Below are 14,775 nucleotides of genomic sequence, written 5' to 3' on the forward strand. Positions count from 1 at the left end.
ACTGTGAACATTAGAGAATAAGAGATTTTTTAAAACTTATATACAGATTCGTGAGAATAACGCATCTGTAAAGGTATGGCTGTGGGTGAAGGAGTAGTTTAATATAGTTCATCTTTTTCATGTCTAATAAATGTTTGATTCTTTTCTTCAAAGTTCATCAGTGACTCTGTTCAGTAGCCACCTCCACGTTTCTAAACAAAAAATAAAAGTTAGGATCTATCAGGCCAGGTTCCACCCAGGGATCTGACTTGTTCAGTGGTAACATCAGCTGGGATCATAATACGTCTAAGAATGAAATTACATCGAGAGTGGTCAAGTGGGCAGGATGACACAGTCTACAGAGGGATATAGACAGGTTAAGTGAGCAGGCAAAAACCTGGCAGATGAAATATGGGCCAGGATTTTCCCCTCGGCGATTTGGGGGTGGGGCCCGCTCGCTGAGGCGAAAATGATGTGGGATGATGTCGGGAGGAATCCCCGACGTCATCCCGGGCCATTTAAATCTTAAGAAAGGCAGGCGGACAGCGAAATCAGCTGTCCGCCCACCAACCTATCAATGGCCAATTAAGGCCATTAACAGGGTAATTAAGATAGTTAAATGCCCTGCCCGGCCAACCTTAAGGCTGGCGGGCAGGCCAGGAGCCCCAGCGGGCTGTAGATTATTAATGAAACTTCATCCACTGGCGGAATGAAGTTTCATTACCGTTTTGTAAAAATTAAATAAATTTTATGAGTTTGTTACCAACATGTCCCATCTCGTGTGACATTGTCACATGAGGGGGACATGTTAATAATTTTAAAATGTCTCTATTTTTTGACTTGACTTACCTTTCACTAAACTCCCTGAGACAGAACTTTGCCTCAGGGAGCAGTGTGCTCTCTCGCGCACTTTGACAGTTGGGGATTCTCTCCCCCCCAGAACAGGAAGCGATAGTGCTTCCTGTCGGGTAGGCTGCTGGGCGGGCCTTAATTGGCTCGCCCACTCAAAATGGCGGCGGGCCCCATTTCGGTGGCGGGGATTGGCTGCCCGCCCTCCAGCCAAGGGCTAAATTATGCCCATAATGTTGGAAAATGTGAGGTTATGCACTTTGGCAGGAAGATTAGAGGAGCTGAATATTATTTAAATGGAGAAAGACTGCAGAAAACTGCAGCACAGAGGGATTTGGGGGTCCTCATGCATGAATCACAAAGAGCTAGCATACAAGTTCAGCAGGTAATAGGCCAGCAATTATTGCCCATCCCTAATTACCCTTCAGAAGGTGGTGGTGAGCTGCCGCTTTGAACTGCTGCAGTCTATGTAGTGAAGGTACACCAACAATGCTGTTGGGGAGAGAGTTCCAAGATTTTGACCCAGCGATAGTGAAGGAATGGTGATATATTTCCAAGTCAGGATGGTGAGTAACTTGGATGGGAACTTTCAGGTGGTGGTGTTCCCATGTATCTGCTGTCTTTATCCTTCTAGGTGATAGCAGGTTGGAGGTTTGGAAGTTGCTGTTGAAGGAGCTTTGCAAGTTGCTGCAGTGTATTTTGTAGATGATACACACTGCTGCTACTGTGCATTGGGGTTGGAGGGAGTGAATGTTTAAGGTGGTGGATGTGGTGCCATCAAGCGGGCTGCTTTTTTCTGGGTGGTGCAAGCTTCTTGAGTGTTGTTGGAGCTGCACTCATCCAGGCAAGTGGAGAGTATTCCATCGCACTTCCGACTTGTGGCTTGTAGATGGTGGACAGGCTTTGGGGGTTAGGAGATGAGTTACTATCCACAGAATTCCCAGCCTCTGACCTGCTCTTGTAGCATAATATTTATAAGGCTGGTCCAGTTCAATTTCTGCCTGGGGTTAAAGTTGTCCATGATTCACGACTGTTATAGAGTTGATCTTCAGACAACTTTTCTTAGTGGAAACATTTAACTTTAGTTGTTGTTGCTACCTTGTAAATACACTTGTGCGTCAAACTCCATAACTAAAGAAGAACTCTCCTGTAGAGGTTCCCCACGCTGTTAACACATTAGTTTACACGGATCGTGAGATTTTTCAACACAGGATTATTCTTAAAGCTACAGTCCTACATTTCCCAAAACGTAGGAGGGTGCTGAGCACACAAGCCTGGTACATGCAGCACTTTGTATTTTTGGTTAGTTTGTTAGTCAGTCTTGCCAAGTTGAACAACTTGTGTTCAGCTCCGGTATGCAGGTAGATACCCTTATTTGAGTCACTGAAAAAGTATAATAGCAGCATGGAGTAGGATATGCTAAAAAAAGTTAGCACAGGATGCAGCCCTGCTCTACCCCGCCGTTGGTCCTAAAAGTATCTGATGTTGCTCCATTTAACTGACGGAACTGTACAGCATGATCTTGTGGGAAGAAATGATGTCTAAGTGACAGGTGGGCAGCCTATTTTCCAGCCTATTTCCAGCAGTTTGAAGAATCCGTCTCTGCTAGTGAGATCAAAGGCCTTGGTGAGGTCTATGAAGACAATGTAGAGTGGTCTCTGCTGTCCGCTGCTGAAGTGAGAAAATCATGTCAACTATCGATCTGCCAGTTCTGAAGCCGCACTGAGACTCAGGGTCGATGCCTGACACCAGGGTCTGCAATCTGGCCAGAGCAACGTGAGCAAAGCCCTTCCCCACGATGCTTAAGAAGGAGATGCCTTGATAATTGTTACAGTCACTGCGATCCCCTTTGTTTGTGCACAAGGTGACTATTTTTGCATCATGCGTGACATGAGGCCCAGACCTTTCCTTTCAGCAGAGACACAAAAGTTCATGGAAATACTGCAGTGGTGCTGGTATTCTAATTATGATGATTTCACGTGAAATACCATCATTTCCCAGGGCTTTACCACTGGCGAAATGGTCAGTGGCCTAGTTGAGCTTTACTATGGTGCACTTGCTGTCCAGCTCCTTTAAGATGGGAAAGTCTGAAATGGCGCTGAGAGCTTCTTCAGTGACAGCGTTCTCCATTGCACAGAGTTAGAGGTAATGGTACACCCACCTTTCTATCTGCTTCCTAGGTTCAGCGATGATCTTCCTGGGACCTGATTTCATTGCTGCTGGGCCTGTTGCTTTCTTGATTCCTTCATACACACCTCTAGTATCCCAGGATTCAGCAGCAGATTGTGTGCTGTTGCAGAATTTCAACCAGTATTAATTTGTGCAGTGCCGAGCAGGCTGCTGAGGCTTGATTCTGGCAGCTCTGAGAGCACCTGAATTTTGTTTTCTGGGGATTTGCTTGTGAGGGCTCTCTGGTTGCAGTAACTGACTCCATTTCAGTCAAATAAGTCTCAAACTAGTCAGCATTCCTCCAATCTCTTTTCCTGTACTAATGTGAGTGGAGAGTTATGGATGGCAGCAGGCAGATGATCCCACTTTGACACCGCACTCAGGCTTCAGGCGTGACTGTCTGAAAGAGCCTGATCGAGGATGTGGGCCCACACTTGCTGACAAGCGAGGAGTAAGAAGTCTCTCTGAGCTTTCTGTTGGGGTGGTGGTGGGGGGGAGGGGGGTGTTCAATCATCGCAAGTGGCGTAAACCCACTGCGAAACCCACTCCATGCTCACCTGTTGTCTCTTGGGCTTTCCCCTGCCAGAAGTGCGTGTAGTGTACATTTCTTTAAGGGATCCACTTCGAGTGAGCCTAATTTCTTGCAGCACAGCAATGTTGAGAAGGAGGCATTAACAATCATATATGGTGTTACTAAGGTCCACAAATACTTGTATGGTAGGAAGTCTTCTTCGACCACCAAGCCATTATAATCATATTTGGTTCAAAGAAGAGGATACCATCCCTAACTGCAGCAAGGCTTCAGAGCTGATTTTGATGGCCCATCAGTACGATTTTAAATAACATAAGTCAGCAGATCATGCTAATATATCAATGGCAAACTAAGAGAAAAGCAAAACAAATCGAAGATGAGTTATGATGCACCAAGTATGAAGCTTGGAGAACTCAGTGCTGGTCAGAAGGACATGGTAAAAAAAATGTTGATGTGGTGAGGAGAAGTATGTGCTTGAAGTTGTTGTAAAGATACGAGATGCATTCACGTCTCTTGTGCGGACTGGAGAGAGACTCCATCAGTTTCATTTAGATCTTTTGCTTGAAAGAGGAAATCTGACAAAGGGAGAGCAGGAAAAATCTCCTGTAGTCCAAATTCAGCCTACCATCGCAAGTGAAAGTCAGAAAGATAGCGAGAATCACAAAAAAACTGAAAGTTTGCCGGTATCACAGAATCCACTGGTAGAGGAAAGTGAGTCGAGGCCTTTAATGAAGACAAATCAATTAATTTCCCAGTCCCAGTCATTAAGTGGAGTTGGTAGTCAAAGTTCAGATTTGACACAGTCAGAGATGTTGAACAGAGTCAAGCTAACGGAAATGGAAGGCGATGCCTAGACAGAAAGAGAAAGAAGCCCAATAGGTTAATTGAAAGTATGTAGGAAGGAAGAAGAAAAAAGTTGTCCTTTTCATTATTTCTTGCCAAATTATATTTTTGTTAGGCATATTGATGTTAAGGAAAACATTTTTTTTTAATCATCTGTTCCGGTAACTTCAGTCACATATATATTAATTGTGATTGCAGTAAAAATAAATATGCAACCCAACTTTTTAGGAATTGTTGATGTTGGTTTAGTCAGATTGTAATCTGCGAAATTATGTACATGTTCCATTTTACTTTTTAATGCATATGTTTTTTTAAATGGGGAGGGAGTATATTATATTGCAAGACCTGAGCATTTTGTCATATTGTCCTGTCTGTTGTCCTCTCCATTGGGGAAATGTAAATAAATAATGGCTGCCTGCAGCTGAGCATGTGTTAGAGTTTTTCTCAGTGCAATACGCAACAGGGGGTTCAACTTCTCCACATTCTCAAGGTACAGCTCAAAATAGTGGCAGTGCTTACTTATAATCCGTCGTATATCTGAAACAGCTTTAAGATAAAGATGCACAATGCACAGGGGCAGCAAATCCAGGGGCACAATAATAGGGTGTGTTGTGCAGAGAGTGCTCTTACATGTTCCTTATCTTAGCTAAGGCCGTGCAACCAAGTTTGAGAGGACAGCTAGCTACTGTTATGATGAAGAAAGAGGAAAATCTTAAGCACAATTACCATTTTGACTGACATTGCATACATCTCAAAAAAGGAGTTAAAAAATAAAATCTCAATGTTGAATTAATGTGTGCAAATCCCAAGTGTAGATTGGAGAAGGGATTAGTTATAAACCACAGGATTTCTTATTTATTTTTAATTAAACACAGGTGCTTGCCTGAATTTTACATTCCTTTCCAATTCTAAGGGGGTGGGGGGGAGGAGAGTGATGCTGCTAATCCTGAGCAATATACAAACTATGTACAAATCACAATTCCTTATAAGCATACCTTCTTCTTTCTTATGGTAGACTGAAAAGGAATGCATTCATTTCCCTGACAGTCTTGAGAGACATCCGATTGCCAATGGGATTGAACTTTCTCCTTTACAATTCCCAAATTTGATAACATCTGCAACTATTGCCCAGTCTTACAGAAAACTCAGATCTACACTCCCAATTAATAACCTGCCTATCTCCAGTATTGGCATCAATAGATTGACTTCTTCACGAGCAATCTGAATCTATTAGCATGCATAAATAGGCAGCTTTAATTTGCAAGCTCCTTTCTGCACAACCAAGTATTGTTATACAGAGGGGGTGATAACATTATTACCAGTTTTTAGCATGACATTTCCCAGAGAATACAAGATCATTAACAGTACAGATTTGGCCAAAACCCTGTTGAATTTTTTTTAACCTAGGAAATGATCAGTTCCAAAATTCACTGCTAAGAAGAAATGCTATCTTCAAATCTATGTTTCTCCAATGGTGCAGTTGTGCATGATCCAACGGCTTGCACTCACAAACAGATTATTGAACTTTAATACACCAAATTATATTCTAACATCCCCAGAGTACCAGATGTTATTTATTGGCGTAGTTTGAAAATGCTTGAGCTTTGTTCTCACTGTTTTTAACGGAATGTAATGGCAGCTAACATCCCTTACCATTCTCTGCCAACAATATTATCGAGAATTTACTCCAGGACATTGCTGTTCTCTTCATTATTGTGGAGGCTGCCATGAATTGTTCCATCTTATTTCACTCAGATATATCCTACTTAAATCAGTTCTTGCCCACTTCTACTTAATCTTTATTAATTCAGCAAGAAGATGCCAGTCAACAAAAAAAAAACTCCACTTACCTGCGTCTGGGGCATGACCCTGTAGATGTTCATCTTTTCATCCTTTGCCAGCTTTGGAATTTCCACACACAAAAGAATCTTAACACAATGAACAGAAGAGGTCACAAATTAAGCTCTTGATCTTTAGTGACAGTCTTTGGCCCTTTGCTTTACATTATACTTATAATTACAAACTGATAGGAAGGCGAATGAATGAAATATAAATATGAATTATACTTTATAGCAAAAATAGGAAAACAGAGAAATATGCCAACCCTTCTAGGGTAGATTTTCTGAGTACTCCCTTGTGCCTAAGAATGTAAGATATAGGAGCAGCAGCAGGCCATTCTGTCCTTTGAGCCTGCCCCATCATTCAAAAAGACCATTGTTTTTTTTTATTCATTCATGGGATGTGGGCATTGCTGGCTAGGCCAGCATTTATTTCCCATCCCCCTCATTGCACTTGTTCAGAAGGCATTTAAGAGCCAACCACATTGCTGTGGTCTGGAATCACATGTAGGCCAGACCAGGTAAGGACATCAGATTTCCTTTCCTAAAGAGCAGTAGTGAACCAGATGGGTTTTTACAACAATCAGCAATGGTTTCCTGGTTGTCATCAGACTTTTAATTCCAGATTTTTATTGAATTCAAATTTTACCATCTGCCATGGTGGGATTTGAACCTGGGTCCCCAGAGCATTACCCTGGGTCATTAGAATAGCAGTCCAGTGACAATGCCACTATGCCATCTCCCTTACCCTCTTGACCTTCTAACTCAGCTGTGTCTTCCCAGACTCTCCTCATATCACTTGAGTCCCTTAGTCTGCAAAATTCTATCAACTTGTCCCTTGAATTTAGACTAATGACCAAACAGAGAGAATTCCAAAGATTCACAACGCCTCGAGTGAAAAAAATTCTCCTCATCTCAGTCACACTGGGTGGGCCAACATAAGATGGTGGCGCTCCCCCAACAGGGGCCGCCGATCGGGTGCACGCCCGCTCCTGCTCTTCCTCCCTAACGGGGGGAAAATTTTTTCCTCTGTGTTTCTATGATTGGGCAAGCAGCTTGTCAATTGCGCACGCTCTAAGAGCCAGATTCCCCATTGCCACCTTTGTCACTGACTTTCTGTAAGGATAGGGCTATTTGTTGACATCAGTAGAAACACCCGAAGGTGGAGCTCCAATTTGTGAGCTAAATAGAAGGTTTCAGCCTGATTCATGCTGGTACACGTTGTCCACCCCAAAGCCTAAACACAAAAGCTTTTCATGGCTGCCCCTGACCCTTCCATGACCACCCTCGACCCAAGCTCTCCATGGCTTGAACAGGAGGGTGATACAGGGGAATGGGACAGGCGAGAGGGTCAGGAGAGCAGAGGGAAAGCGGTGGAAGAGGAATGGGGAAGAGGGACAGTGGGGGGGGGGGGGGGGGGGGGGGGGGGGCGGGGGGGAGGCAGTGGGGGCATAGGTGGGTGTGTGTGGTGGGGGGAGAGGGATTGGAGAGGGGGAAGGAAGAGCAGGCGAAAAGAAGACCCTGAAGCAGTAACCACCACCTAGAAGAGCGGCAAAAGGAGGACTTGGAGGTGGTAAACACCACCTGGAAATGCTATCCAATCCAGTCCAGTCTGTGGCTCCAAGGCAGAGGGGCCACATTCTGAGAGAAATCAAAGTGAGACATAACAGGAAAACAGATAAGTGATTGGTTGCTGAATATTTTGCTCATTTATCTTTAAAAATCATGTAATTTATTAGTATACATCCACAAATATACACTCCCTCCACCACTGACACACAGTAGCAGCAGTGTGTACCATCTACAAGATGCACTGCAGGAATTCACCAAGGCTCCTTAGACAGCACCTTCCAAACCCTCAACCACTACCTCCTAGAAGGACAAGGGCAGCAGTTGGATGGGAACACCACCACCTGGAAGTTCCCCTACAAGTCACCCACCATCCTGACTTGGAAATATATCGCAGCCCCTTCACTGTCACTAGGTCAAAATCCTGGAACTCCCTTTCTAATGGCACCATGGGTGTACCTACACCACATGGACTGCAGCGGTTCAAGAAGGCAGCTCACTACTACCTTGTCAAGGGAAACTAGGGATGCGCAATATATGCTGGCCCAGCCAACAAAGCCCACATCCCGTGAATGAACTTTTAAAAAGTAATCAAAACGTTTTATTAGTTGTAAGGTTTACTAGCAGTAGTAAAGGCTATTGGGAGTAGCAGTGTTTATTAATTATAAATTAATTAACATATAATGAAGATGGCAGGGCAGGTGATGTTTTGCAACTGCAGAATGTGGGAGTTCTGGAACGCAGGGTGATCCAGGGCAGACATGTCTGCAGTAAGTGTCTGCGGCTTGAGATGCTACGGCTTAGAGTCATTGAACTGGAGGCTGAGCTGCAGACACTGAAATGCATCAGGGAGGGGGAAATTTACCTGGACACATTGTACCAGGAGGCAGTCACACCCCTTAGAATAGATTCTTCTGATTTGGCCAGTGGTCAGGGACAGGAGTGTGTGACTGAGTGAGGCAGGTACCCAGAGGGTAGAAGTGGAGGAGCCTCAGCGCTTGCAATTGTCCAACAGATTTGAAGTTCTTGCAGCCTGTATGGATGAAAGTGGTGGCTGCAGGGTCGATGAACAAATTGACCATGACATCATTGTACAGGAAGCCATTCAAGCAGGGGGAGTTAATAGGAATATCAAGGTCATAGGGGACAATATAATCAGGGGGATGGACACAGTTCTTTGCCGCCGAGTGCAGGAGGACCAGACAGTTGTTCAGCCTGCCCAATGCCAGGATTTGGGACATCTGCTCTGGACTGGAGAGCAATTTGCCATAGGAGGGGGAGGATTCAGTGATCGTGGTCCATGTAGGTACCAATGAATAGGTAGAACTAGGAAAGAGGTTCTGCTGAGAGAGTATGAGCAGTTAGGGGCTAAATTAAAATGCAGAGCCTCAAGGCTAATAGTCTCTGGATTACTACCTGTGCCACATGCAAATTGGCATAGGGTAAATCAGATTAGAGAGTTGGTGTGGGAGAAATGGGTTTCGATTAATGGGGCAATGACACCTGTAGTGGGGGAAAGTGGGAGATATACCACTGGGATGGTTTGTACCTGAACTGTGCTGGGACGAGTATAATGGCAAGTCATATAATTAGGGTGGTAGATAGGGCTTTAAACTAAATAATGGAGGCAGAGGATCAAGTCTGGAAGAATGTGATAAATTAAATAGGGAAGACAAAGCAAGAGAGCAAGGCAGGAATAAAGGAAATAATGATCAGAGTGTCATTCGCAATTAATGCTTGTCGTGGAAGAATGAGCCCAAGTTAGTCTTTTACTTCAAGCTGGTTTATTCTCAAGACAGCTCTACAGTGTAGCAGACTCTCCCAGTCCCTTCCACACTGGAGTGTTACAGCTGTAACTATTTATAGGTGAACCAATGCCCATCACCCGTTTTAACAAGCAGGTGAAGGGGAAGCAGTGGCATAGTGGTATTGTCACTGGACTAGTATCCCAGGGACCCAAAGTAATAATCTGGGGATGCAGGTTTGAATCCCACCATGGCAGATGGTGAAATTTGAATTCAATAAAAAAAAACCTGGAATTAGAAGTCTGATGACGTCTGCGAAACCATTGCCAATTGTTTTAGAAGGAAATCTGCCATCCTTACCTGGTCTGGCCTACATGTGATTCCAGACCCACAGCAATGTGGTTGACTCTTAAATGCCCTCTGAACAAGGACAATAGGGGTGGGCAATAAATGCTGGCCTAGCCAGCGACGCCCACATCCAATGAATGAATTTTAAAAAGTTGTCTTAACAATGTAATTGCTATAAATGTACTTGCCAGTCAACAAGAAGATTGTGATTGGACCTTGGCAATGTAATGTGATACATTGACACAGAGTGTGGCAGGAAGGGACAGAGTGTACAAACCTAAGAGTGCACCAGCAGATATGGCTAGAGGTTACAAAACTAGTAAAAAGACAGAGCCAAAGCCTCAGTATCTGATTGATTGTAGCATTTGTAATGAAGTAGATGAATTGACAGCACACATAGGAATAAATATGTATGATCTGATAGTCATAACAGAGACATGGCTGCAGAATGACAAAGACTGGGACTTGAATACTTAAGGGTACATGACATTTGGGAAGGATAGGAAGCCAGGGAAAGTTGGAGGGTGGCTCCATTAATTAAGGATGACACTGGTACAATAGGGAGAGATGACCTTAGTCCTGGAGATCAAGATGTAGAATCAGTTTGGGTAGAGATGAGAAATAGTAAACTTAGGAAGTCAATTGTCAGAATGGTTTACAGGTCCTCTAACAGTAACCATACTGTAGGGTGGAGTATATAGGAAGAAATAATGGGGGCTTGTGAGAAAGTTACAAGTATAATCATGGCTGATTTTAATCTACATATAGATTGGACGAATCGGATTGGCAAAGGTAGCCTGGATGATGAGTCCATACACTGTTTTCAGGACAGTTTCTTAGAGCAGCACATTCTAGCGCTAACCAGAGAGGCAACTACACTAGATCTGGTAATGTGCAATGAGACAGGATTAATTAATGACCTCATTGTGAAAGCACTCCTAGGTAGCAGTGATTATAATATGATTCAATTTCACATTCCATTTGAGGGAGAGAGGAGTGGATCTAGGACTAGTGTTTTAAACTTAAATAAGGACAATTATGAGGGCATGAAGACTGAGCTGGCTAAAATGAACTGGGAAATTAGATTAAGGGATAGATCAGTAGAGATGCAGTGGCAGACATTTAGGGAGAGATTTCAGAATACTTAGAAAAGATACATTCCAGTGAGAATGAAAGACTCTCAGGGAAGGACACACTATCCGAGGCTAAATAAGGAACTTAAAGATGGTATCAAATTAAAAGAAAAAGCATATAATTCCAAAACGTTGGGTGGCAGGTCAGAAGATTGTGCAGAATATAAAGAATAGCAAAGAATGACTAAAAGATTAATAAGGAGGGAGAAATTAGAGTCCAAGAGAAAGCTAGCTAGAAATATAAAAAGAGTTCATAAGAGTTTCTAAAGGTATTTAAAAAGGAAAAGAGTAAAGTGAGATAAAAACAGAAAATGATGGAAAAACTTAGCAGGCCTGGAGAGAGAAACAGAGTTAACATTTCAAGTCTGATATGACTCTTATCAGAACCCAGTAAGTAAAATGTGCCTTGGTCCTCTAGAGAGTAAAAATGGGGAATTAATAATGGAAAATAAGGAAATGCCAGGTGAATTGAACATATATTTTGTATCTGCCTTCACTGTAGAAGAGGATACAAATAATATCCCAGGAATAATTGTAAATCAGGAGATGAAAAGGAGGGGAACTTAAAACAATTGCAATCACCAGGGAAAGGGCACTGAGAAAATTATTAGAACTTAAAACTGACAAGTTCCCAGCTCCTGATAGATTTCATCCTAGCATCTTAAATGAAGTGGCTGCTGAGATAGTACATGCACCAGTTTTAATTTTCCAAACTTCCCTAGATTCTGGAAAGGTCCCATCAGATTGGAAAATAGCAAATGTGACTCCTCTATTCAAGAAAGGAGGGAGACAGAAAGCAGGAAACTGTAGGCTAGTTAGCTGAACATCTGTCATAGGGAAATTGCTGGATTCTATTATTAAGGAGGTTGCAGTAGGGCACTTAGAAAATCTCAATGCAATCAAGCAGAGGCAACATGGTTTTGTGAAAGGGAAATCATGTTTGACTAATTTATTGAAGTTCTTTGAGGAAATAACAAGCAACATGGATAAAGGGGAAACTGTGGATGTGTGGTAGTTAGATTTCCAGAAGGCATTTGAACTACATAAAATAAGACGTCATATTAGCATGGTTAGAGGGTTGCTTAGCTAACGGAAGCAGAGAGTACGCATAAATGGGTCATTTTTGTGTTGACAAGATGTGACGAATGGAGTGCCACAGGGAGCAATGCTGGCAACTCAACTATTTACAATTTATATAAATGATTTGGATAAAGGGACCAAATGCATGGTTGCTAAATTTGCTGATGGCACAAAGATAGGTAGGAAAGTAAGTTGTGAAGAGACCATAAGACCATAAGACATAGGAGCAGAAATTAGGCCATTCGGCCCATCGAGTCTGCTCCGCCATTCAATCATGGCTGATAAGTTTCTCAACCCCATTCTCCCGCCTTCACCCCGAGGGCATAAGGAGTCTGCAAAAGGATAGATAGTTAAGTGAGTGGGCAAAAATTTGGCAGATGGAGTATAATATGGGAAAATGTGAATTTGTCCACTGTAGCAAGAAGAGTTAAAAGCAGCATATTATTCAAACGGAAAGAAATTACAGAACTCAGAGGCACAGAGGGATCTGGGTGTCCTGATACATATCGGGTAAAGTTAGTATGCAGGTACAACAAGTGATTAGGAAGGCAAATGGAATATTGTAATTTATTGCAAGGAGAATGGAACATAAAAGTAGGGATGTTTTGCTACAGTTGTACAGGATGTTGGTGAGACCACACCTGGAGTGCTGTGTACAATTTTGGTCTTCTTATTTAAGAAAGGATATAAATACCTTAGAAGCAATTCAGAGAAGGTTCACTTGACTGATTCCTGGGATGGGAAGACTTGACAGGGTGGATGCTGAAAGGATGTTTTCCCATGTGGGAGAGACTAGGACTTGGGATGGGGGGGTGGACACAGGTTAAAAAAAACTGTTCTCCCATTTAAGACAGGGATGAAAAGAAACTTTTTCTCTTAGAGGTTCGTGAATCTTTTGAACTCTCAGAGAGCAGTGGAGGCAGGGTCAACATTTTCTTTCTTAAATTACATGCAATTTTTACATGTGCTTACTTTTGAACAAATGCCTCTTTTCCAAATGTATAGTTCTAAATTACTTCAGACATGATACTAGTTGTAATATTGTTATTGAACTTTCATCATGAATGACTGTAAGAAGCTCCTGGCAATGTTTAGGCTTCTATTAAATTTACAATCGATTATCTTGTCACTAATGTGAGAAAAACTGTGTCTGGAAGACAACAGGAGCTAACAACAGGAATAGGCTTACAATCTAGAATTATTATTGCTCAGTCAACAAATGGAGCAAAGTTAAGGTTTCTTCAACTTCCATGCTATAAATAGACTAGTTTGCTTTGTAATCCCTGTCAAAATTGCAGATTACAGTTAAGTGGAGCAAAACAAAAAGACAGCATGTTACTGACTTTCACTTTATAAAAAAAAATGACTAGTGGCTTGACTTGGGGGAAAAAATAACTTGGTGATAGCTCTGCTGTGACCCTGAATTATAACCGCCTTATCGAGGGAAACAACCTCCCTGTGCAACCCTGTCAAACCTTTTAATAATTTTACATGGTTCATTGAGATCATCTCTAATTCTTCTGAACTCTGCGCAATAAAGGTCAAGACTAATTAATCTCTCCTCATTGGACAATCCATGTATCCCAAGTGCTTAATTCACGAGCCTCCTGCCAAGGTCAAGAACTAAGGCAGAGGCCCCTCGAAAATACCGATGTTCGGCAGCATATCAAATTCAAGATGCCATTCATGGCGCTGGCAATAATCATCCGGGCGGGGGGTAGGTGGTAGGTGGGGTGTATGGTGGAAAGGAAGGGTGGGACAGGAACCCTGTTCTCTTCCCAATTGAGGCCAATTAGATCAGTTAACAAGTTCACAAAAAGATTGCCAAGGTTTCAGCTTTAAATTTTTAAAGGGGTGCACAGGCTACCCATGGGCAGAATTTCACCCATGTCGGCCGGGCTCAGTGGGAATGGGCAGATGCGGGGACTGCCTCCCGCGATCAAGGCCAGAAGGCAATTTCACGCTGGTGGGCCAACTAAGGCCTGCTCAGCGTGAAATGCAAGCAGCAGCGCTCAGTGTTGCCTGTGCGGGTGGCGGGGGGAGGAGTGCAAGTGGCACGAGCGCACGTTTCATAATCTCCCTGAGGCTCAGAGCTGCCTCAGGGACATGAAGAATTATTTTAAAAATCAATGAAGAAAATAAAATTGTAATGAAACATGCCCCCTCATGTGACTCTGTCACATGAGCAAGGACATGTTATTAATGAAGTTTTAAAATTTTATTTGCTTTAGGAAACCTCATCCCACCCATGGATGAGGTTTCCCAAAAAAGTGCAAAAGCCACTTGGCCTTTTAACCTGCCTGCCAACTGTAAGGTTGGACGGGCAGCGAAAATTTCAACTTAATCGATAATTTAATGGCCTTAACAAGCCTTTTAATTTGCGCCAACTCTGGTGCGCACCCGCTGAACAAAATATCGTGCGACTGTATGTTAACGTCGGGACACTCACCCAACGTCAACATGCGTCATTTTACGCTCTAGTGAGCTGGGCGCGGGCCTGCCCACCGAGCTAAAAATTTTGCCCCATGTCCTCAGAAACAAACCAGCTGAAGGGGAGCAGATAAAAAGTGGGGACCCAGCCTTGGCTACCCAATGGGATCACCCTGGCCCTATAAGAGTGTCAGCATGGTAAAGGGGAACTTTGCAATTGGTAGGGGAGTGCCCTCTACGAAGAGAGGATGTTTCCTCTT

At 43.1% G+C, this 14,775-nt stretch overlaps 1 protein-coding gene across 1 annotated transcript in view; it reads right to left on the reverse strand.

The window, feature by feature from the left end:
• The window catches only part of LOC144694119 (uncharacterized), a 172,482-nt gene that overhangs the window by 81,211 nt on the left and 76,496 nt on the right, over window positions 1–14,775 (reverse strand). Inside the window, 1 exon segment of the mRNA XM_078564479.1 lies at window positions 6,223–6,300. Within this exon segment, the coding sequence (XP_078420605.1) occupies window positions 6,223–6,300 (78 nt within the window).

This window comes from Cetorhinus maximus, chromosome 2 (genome assembly GCF_964194155.1).
Source record: "Cetorhinus maximus chromosome 2, sCetMax3.hap1.1, whole genome shotgun sequence".
Taxonomy (NCBI): Eukaryota; Metazoa; Chordata; class Chondrichthyes; order Lamniformes; family Cetorhinidae; genus Cetorhinus; species Cetorhinus maximus.